At 36.2% G+C, this 9,080-nt stretch overlaps 1 protein-coding gene across 4 annotated transcripts; it reads right to left on the bottom strand.

The window, feature by feature from the left end:
• LOC141604698 (putative E3 ubiquitin-protein ligase RHG1A) lies at window positions 1-6,492 on the bottom strand. Of its 4 annotated transcripts, none has more exons than XM_074423154.1 (6): window positions 6,218-6,492; window positions 2,992-4,643; window positions 2,623-2,673; window positions 999-1,097; window positions 766-909; window positions 1-327 (listed from the first exon to the last, which is right to left on the bottom strand). In XM_074423154.1, exons 2-6 carry the CDS (start codon window positions 4,606-4,608, stop codon window positions 193-195), a joined length of 2,046 nt encoding a protein of 681 aa, XP_074279255.1. In that variant the 5' UTR covers window positions 4,609-4,643; window positions 6,218-6,492; the 3' UTR covers window positions 1-192. The 4 variants fall into 4 exon arrangements, with proteins under 4 accessions (XP_074279255.1, XP_074279257.1, XP_074279254.1 ...); XM_074423156.1 differs by having other exon boundaries at window positions 2,992-4,640; window positions 6,218-6,481; XM_074423153.1 differs by having other exon boundaries at window positions 6,194-6,481.
• Between the last annotated feature and the right edge of the window lie 2,588 nt (window positions 6,493-9,080).

Raw genomic sequence — 9,080 nt, forward strand, 5'->3', positions numbered from 1 at the left:
TAACTAAAAGAATGTGGTGACATAAATATTGCTAATTGTAATGTGAAAATTGGTATATAGCTAAAAGATTCGAGCTAAAGAAGGTAACAAACATCAATCCACCACCGATGTTTTTTTTCAAATGTTGAGATACATAACCTGTGTTTCGCTCTCTAGAAAGAGCGAGAACTTCCAGAGTTATGTATGTAAATCTTACTTAGTGGCTAAGCCTGTTGTTTTACAAATGGGGCACAGATTCTTCTGTGAAAGCCATTGTTTGATACAATCTTTGTGGAAATCATGTCCACAGTCCAGGGTTCCGATGTATTCACCCTCCTTGTATGTTTCCTGTCACGAGCAATAACAACATATGAGAAGACGAATTCTGTGATAGTCGAAGGGGAAAAAATACACCACCTTCAGTTTCATTGTATTGCCATCTATGTTACTCAGACGAGTCTACTCGTATCTGGCAAAATACGTATCGGAGTATCTGATACGGCTATTTTGTGCAAAATTTTCAATATTTTGGTCTAAAACGAAGTATCAAAGTGTCGTATCGTATCCGACAAAATACGTATCGGATACGGAATACGCAAGTGAAGTATTGGAGTAACACAGATTGGCATGTTCATAAAGGGCTTCAACGACTGGCGGGTAAGAGGGGAAGATGTAAATTTTAGACGAGTTCACAAAAAGACTATAATAATAATTAAAAAAAAAAAAGCGTCAGGATTTCCGTTCAAAAGGGGTAGGTTAATGTCCTATAGCAGAAAACTAAATTACCTGACAAACACAGCAAGGCTCTGCCTCAGTCTGATCATTGCTCGAGGTTTGAACATGCTTGCGCTCTTTTAGACATTTTACAATCGTCTCTTCAGTCAACCCAGTGCACACGTTTCCAATGCGCTCCTCCAAAGCCAACAGCTCCTGTGATCGCACATGGGTCATACTAAGCCACGACAATGGGTGTAAAAGTAGATAGCATTTAAAGACTTGAGAAAGAAGAGTTGGTGTACCTCGTAAGACATGTTATCAACATCAAGCCTCATATCTCTATGCTGATCATGAATTTCAGCCCTTCCAAAATAGATGGACTGGTCAAGTAACATAAGGTCCTGCAAAACACGCTCGCAGATGTAAACATCATAAGGTCCTGCAAAACACGCTCGCAGAAGACTTAACCAAACAACTCTATTTTTGCCAATTCATGGGATTTTTCAATTCCCCAACATTTAGAGTAGCAACCAAACGAGACCTTAGATGGTTTTGTAATCAATAAATCTCATCGTTTGCTCTCTCTCTTGTTATGACCTCCATGATTTATCCTTAAACTGAATGTATCAACCCTTACACAAGAACATGATCACCCCCATTATAATAATCTAGCTCATGAGTACATTTACACGTGAGTGTGTGCGAGAGAAAGGGAGGCAGTACTCCGCTGTAACGGCCAAGTATTGGTTGTTATTGAAGTGTCTTTTACATATCAAAAGGTGTAGGCGTAAAATTTAAAAACATGAAGGTAAGACGGAAAGAATTAGCTTCCTAATCCTTGACATTGAGAACCTAGCTACAATCTAAAACTTTGTCATCAAAAATCATCTATTTATCCAATCACTTAACCTAAACTCCGACTAAGCATAAACCAAATCTTGCAGAGTTGCAGTGAGCAACATTGGCACAGCCACATAAACCCATTAATCTGCATGCAAAAGCACCTAGGCCCTAGCCAACTTCCTCTAGCCAATTTATTTTAGTCACTTCAAAAACCACGGTCTCCCCCCTCCCTAAAACTGTTGAACACCGACTAGTTTCCTATTCCTCTTATTATCTTTAAGCTTACTTTCTCAATCACAGCCAACATTGAAACTCTAACCGAACCTTGGCCAAAATTAAGTGTGCTAATAAAGGCTATTCTAATCTCCAGCGATACTAGCTATAAAGAAGTGGCCACAACAACCGCCTATTCTAATTACAAAAGATACGGAAAAATCACTACTTTGAATCACATTAGTGGCAAAGGGTGTGACAACGAGCAAGAGGTTGAAGAATATCATAAAGTTTCTATAAGTTCAATTAAAGCAGGGTTGGTTAAGACATGTGTAGTAAGTTTAAGTTGGTCCTATACCAATATCTACATTATTGTGTTTCTAACGCATACATGGACATGTAACAAAATATACCACATCTATTTCATTGTCTGAGCTGAATGATTTCGGGGAATACATAATGTTAAAAGTGCGCTTATTCATAATAATATTATGTGGAGAGGAAACTTCAACGATGGAAATGTTGACAGCAAAAATTACTATTTTGCTATGGTAAGGATCCGACCCTTAGCTAAAACCCAATAGGTTGACCAAGGCTTGTGGCGTGCCATGTGCATGGCCAAAGCGCTTTGGAGAGGGGGAGGGTAAGGAGATCCCCCTCCCAAGTGTTCCTAGTGGAGCTTGAAAGCTTCAACCACAAGACCAAACATAGTGTAGTATCGGCAGCCTATTACGATTAAATGGAGCCGAGAATCAACTACATGTGTTCAATTCATTGCAACAAGCTCAATCTAGAAAGACATTGTGACAAACTGACAATTGAAAAGGTGGTTATTGATTGTAATACTCCAAAAGGCATTCGAGAACTAACCTCGATTCGCAGTCCTTCACCTCTACGAATTGAATTCAAAGCATTCCGGATCTGTTTCAAAAACACAAGTGTCATCTTCAGTTCCAGTATAAAAGCACAATAAAATCTATAATCTATAATTATATAGTATTAATTAAAAAAAACAAATGCCACTCAGAATAGCTGCATATTTCATGAATCTGAAAGAGTCAAAGTTGCATCTCAGTGTCAAATAAGGATGTGGATCTAAGGCTCGTTGAAAGAATGAAAGGTAGTTAACCTCGTAAGGACTCCCATACACCAGGTCACTGTTCTTAATCTTACCTCTCTACAGGGAAAAAATACGCATACACCAATCAAGCTTTGAATGGTAATTAATGCAGAACTTACCTCGGAGACGATCCTGCTTCTTCCTTCGCCAGCAGCTGCTAAAGCTCGTAAATAAGGGATTCCACTAGTGCCATCAGCTTGCCTCTCCAACCATAATGCCGATCTAGAGTGCGAGTGACTTTGCCCTTGACTTCCACCACTGGCGGGAAGAACTCCATCTTGCGAGGAAGCTGGAACTGATTGTTGCTGACTACTACTGCTTTGACCTGTAACCTCAGGCAAACCAGTTGGCAAGAGTGACCTACGAACATATTCTGACAATCTTCGAGAATACTGTGTAGGACGATGAGAATCCTGACTAGGTCCCGCGGAAGGGATGGACCTTGGATGGGACCTAGAGCGAGAACTTGACCCAATGTTCCTAGATATTACTGTGCCACCAGTACCACTACCAGTCCAGAGCGTTGGATGTGAAGCCAGGCTCCTTGCTTCAACTGGAGGTGCAAACACAGGATGCTCTCCAATATTTCTTGGAAGGCTTCTAGAGCTAGAACCATCAGGGAACGCATCGTCTGCCTCTCCAAACACAGATGAGCTAGATGAAATTCCAGACCTAAAACTATTCCACCTATGTGCTTGCACATTACGCTGCGAAGGTACACCGTATGTGACAGACTGATTCTGAGGAACTGCTGTCTCAGTCGGGATAGGAGGAGCCATCAAGTCAATAGGAGGGTTCATAGGGACAAATCTCAAGGGCTGATGGGCTGGCGGAATATCGGAATGCCTGGTAGCACTAACAGGCACTGGTAAAAATGAATTATTTGACAGAGAATCTTGCTGAACTGAAGAGCTCATCCTCAACCGATAGTTCCTGTGAGATCTTTCCGGGCCACCAGAAACATTTAGAGGACGTACGTAATCACGTCCTCCTCCTATGCCTAATCCAAGCCTTGGATTCACTTCTTCCGGGAGGCCCACGTTTGAAGAACTTTCTGGTGTCTCGGCTATGTTCATGCTGCTACTTGCATCGAAGTGTGAAGCCAGTGGCCGCCACATGCTAGCTTCTGCCCTCGAAAAGAAATTTCCTCCATTACCGCTAGATGACTGACCAACATTTCCTTCAAGGGTCTTCCTCTTACAAGATACCCGACGACCATCCAAAGGTCTACTACCATCATTATCTTCAACCGGAAACACACCACTTCCGGATGAACTACCAGACATATGATGAAATTTACTATCATACCCGATAGGTTTTGGAGAATTATCATTACCAACTCTATGGAAACGTCCTTCATTCAAATCAAAGTTCTGAGATGCAGAACCGGAGCCAGAACCTCGCACAAATGTGGGCCCATCAACAATGTCGGCGTTAAGGTTTAAATTGACAATCGGTTGTGAAACTATATTGCCACCACTAGACGTATTAACTGGAGGTGACCATCCAATTTGGCCAACAAGGTTCTGGGATCCGCTAGAACTCGAACCAACAGTGTTCCATCTAGTCAAGGTTTGCCCTTCTTGACTTATGTTGCCCATAGATGTGTTTTCAGAAGAATTCCGAAGATCATTCCAACAAATTTGTGGGTCCATATCCAAATTTGTAGTTAGAGACTCGTATTCAAAATTGATTGAATCAGGCAAGGAACCAATGGCGCCCCTCTGCCCTTGCATCACTGCGTCTGTTTGCTTCTCTGGACAATTGTCTACTGCAAGCGAACAACAAAAATATTTAAATTTTTTTTCTAAAGCGTATCAACCTGAGGGCATAATTCAAAGACGAGAACAAAAGTCTGCAAGTCATGCGTGCAATCTTAAAACTCAACTAAAGACATAGCATAATACAAACCTACAGATTTTTTTGGATCAATTAAACACAGGCAGGCTAAAAAGATTTTTCCACATACATGCAATGCAACTTCTAAAGCTAACTATGACATGTCAAAGCGAGAGCGCAGACAACTGCAAACTGCGGACATTATTAACACAAAAACAAGTAGAAACACTACCCAATTTAGATTATCTAGTCTAAGACAACAACTTGCGTTCACCCATAGACGGTTCTAAAGGATGATTCATGTCCGCCAACTACAAATCATTTTGGGATTAAGGCTCTGATGTTGTTGTTGTAATCTAACACAACAGCTGAGGAGTTGATACACAAAAGGGAAAGAAGTTGACATGTACTCCGTAAACCAGAGAGAGGTGTCTAGACGATAACAAGCAAATAAATGATCATATCGAAGCAACACTATACATGTTAGCTTGAGTAGCTCGAAAACCCTGAGAATTGCAGTAAGTTTACAACTTACCCAAGCTAATAACACAATTTTCAAGCTACACAAGTTTCATAGAAGCATGTGCACTGACCAACAAGAACTCGAAAACATGGGAACAGGATAAACCACCCCAATCCTACTCCACAGAATCAAACATTTGGAATGCTAGCACAATCATCACATTTATAAGCGGGGTTTTGTCGACGAGCTCTTTATATGCACAAACAAAACATCAAAATACTACATTCACAAGCTCTTACTGAAAACTTTCACAAGAACTCAATAACATGGGAACAGGATAAAAATCCAATCCTACTTCACAAAATCAAGAATTTGCAATGCTAACACAGTCATCAGATTTTTAATTGAGTTTGTTGTCGAACCGTTTATATACACAAACAAAACATCAAATTACTACAATCATAAGCTCTATAACAAAAACTCTCATCCATCACTGCAATCAAAACATGAATTTGCAATGCCAACGCAATCAATCGGTTTTACAAGCGATTTTGAAGTCGAACCGTTCATATACACGAACAAAACATCAAATTACTACATTCATTAGCTCTTTACTGAAAACTTTCATCTATCAGTACAATCAAAACATGAATTCAAATGAAACAACATACTTAAACACATAAAAAGTAATTAAAAATCGAAACTTTTTCCTAAAACAATGCTTCAAGGTGACTTTTAAAACAAACCAACAACCAAAACCCAAAAGAAAAGCAAAAGATACATGAACAACAACAAACTGAAGAATCCCACAAATCAAAGTCCAAAAATTTGAAAAAAGCAACAACCCTAATCAATTTATACACCTAATTCAACAACCCTAATTGCATAAAATTCAACAGATTCACAGATTACACAATCAATTAAAAAAAAAACATGAAATCAAACAAAAAAAATACCCAGAAAAACAATCATCAACAGAAATATAATTCAAAACAAGGGAAATAATAGCGTGATATTACCAGAGAAAACCCAGATGGATCTACCTGAAAAAAAGGCTAAAAATTGATGAAATTAAACCCAAAAAATTGACAAAAACATCAAAAATAAAATAAAAAATTGTATGAAAAATTGTAAAATCTCTCTAAAAAGGGGAAAATTAGAGAAAAAGAAAGAGGAAAGAGAGAAGATGAAAACCCAGAAAGCAAATTTGAGAGAGAAAGAGAGAGGATGAAAGTTTGGGAAGGTGAAATGAAAGAGGGAGAGGTGCACTTGTGAAGAATATAGAGGAGGGTGTGTGCACAAAGGTCAATTAATCTCCTATTTTGAAAATTAATTATGATTTAATATAGTCAAATTTTGGATGATAATCTTCTAAGATAATTACTAATTTTTGATAATTTTTTTTGGAAAATTATCAATATTATTGATTATGTTATCATAAATAGTTTTTTTTTACGAGATATTGTGAATTTATCGCTTTTGATGACGGGATTCGAATTCAGGTCAAGGTCGTGAGTAGACTGAGTACGGAGCATCACTCTTTAAGACATTAGCAACTAAGCATTGACGTACTTTGTCATTCTCACATTTTAAGACATTCAATGTACTAAAAAAAACATATCTTTCGAAATATATGATCAAATAGCTTGAAATGTAAACCCAAATGAACAAACTTTTCCTAAAAAAAATTAATGGTATAATTTTTGGAAAAAAAAATTATAAATACGGAGTATGAAAGTTTAAGGCTCACCTCAAAAGGGCAAAACGGCATGTATTAAAAAACAAAGCGAGTAACTTATTTCTGGTATAAATATATTTTTGCCATGTTCTTTCGACTTTCGAGCTAGTTTAAATACATTATTTGCAATAAAAGTTGGTGTTATTATAGAAAGCTATTGTAATTAGGAGAATAGAAAGCTATTGTAATTAGGAGAAAAAAGGGAATTATATGTCCTGATAAAGGTCATGACTCTAGAAAGATGCCGAGTGATATAAAACGGGATATTACAAAAATCGAGTAGTTTATAGAAAATCTTTTGTGATACTATTTAGGGTAATTGGGTATTGAGACAAATAAATTTGGGAAGATAGGTAACACTTGATCTATTTTCTTTAATTTGATACTTTAATTGGAGTTAGGTACAATGAATAAATATGAACCAAGTAGGCAAACTGAGGTATCCAACTTATTTGAGTACATTGCAACATTTTTTGAGGCTTTGAAGTTTGAACCACTTACCAAATGCCCTTGTGTCTCCCCTTCTTTACTCCCTTTCCCACTTTCTTTATCTAACCACAACAACAATTATATATTACTCCTATTTGTTAAAGTTTTTGAATTGAATAAGTATGATGTTACTTGTGGTACATAATGTGTGGATGGTCATGGTCTCAACTCTCATAGTTCACGTTGGTGTCTTGGGTAAAAATTCCATGTTTTATGGATTATGACTATCTTTATTCCGGGTGTTTTTGAGTATCAGAACAAGATTCATATAAGTTTGAGGATAACTTTTGGAATAACGTATATTTATAATTCATAAGTTTTAAGCTGGGTATTGAATTGAAAAGTAAAATGTGAGCAGGGTGGGTGTCGTATTATATTGTTATAAATATTTTTTATGAGTCTGAGCATTGATCTGGGGATAAGTAAAAAAATATGATAGTCTGAAACTTTGGACTGAGTTTCTAAATTAAATTATAAGATAGTAAGACTTATTTTGAGTATGAAGATAAAGATAGCCTAAGATATGAATACGAAATTAGGGAGTTAATAGGGCATTCATATCGTTGGTTTTTAGAATATGAAAATTATTGTTACAATTTTTTAATACGTAGTAGTTTTTTAGTTTACCATCTTACATTATTAATTCTCCATCGTTGGAACTTTAAATTTTGATTATGTTACTCATCGTACTCTATATATACTACATTTGAGAGTCATATTTGCACAAATAGGATTATACATCCAGTTGTATATAGAGCATTGTACAACCAAGGTATAAGAATTCGAGCTTATATATATTTTTTTCTGAGCTAATTCAAAGTTCATATTTTTAATGTGTAAATGGATGAGTTCAGATACTTTCTAATAAAGCTCATATTCTTTAACATAAAGCTCGAATACTTTATTACAAAGCTCGGATTCTATACCGTACAACTAGTACAACTGGTTGTATAATCCATAAATTGTCATATTTGCTACTACTTAATAAAAAATTCATAAAATAACTATGATAAATACCAATTTACCATGATAAATACAAAAATATATAGGAAAAAAATAAAAATTATAATGCAAGGAGATTTTTTGTAATGACAAATGTACACATTCAATTCATCATTAAATAGTTTGAACTACAATTTTATATGAGATTTGGGTGATTTTAAAATATGTGTTACAAATAAGCCGGTGAGACAGTGACTATGAGTCTATGACTTCTAGGTTGATACAAAACGATTAGTTTTATGACAATATACTACTTCCACCATTTTAATCATTTCAATACATTTGTGGAATTAGGGAATATATGTGAGTTGTATTTCAATGAAATGTATAGAATAAATTGAAACAGATAGAGTATATTGTATTTAAACATAGCCATTCATTTAGATAAATATGACAACTTATTTTTATATATATGATAATTCATTTTGACGCACATGAAAATTAATTTTGGTGAACTTAATTCATGAGCTAAAAGTAGCCAAAAAAAAACATGTCCATGTTGATCAATGATGCCTTTTCCTTTTGATATCTTTTTTCCAACAAAAATGGAGAATGATATGGTATGAACTATGAATGTATGATACACACTTAGGCCTTAGGTGGCCACTAATATGAGATGAACACCTTAATTACTTTGGGTAATACAATAGTCAATAATTGAAATTAGGTAACACCTT

Source organism: Silene latifolia, chromosome 10 (assembly GCF_048544455.1).
Source record: "Silene latifolia isolate original U9 population chromosome 10, ASM4854445v1, whole genome shotgun sequence".
NCBI lineage: Eukaryota > Viridiplantae > Streptophyta > Magnoliopsida > Caryophyllales > Caryophyllaceae > Silene > Silene latifolia.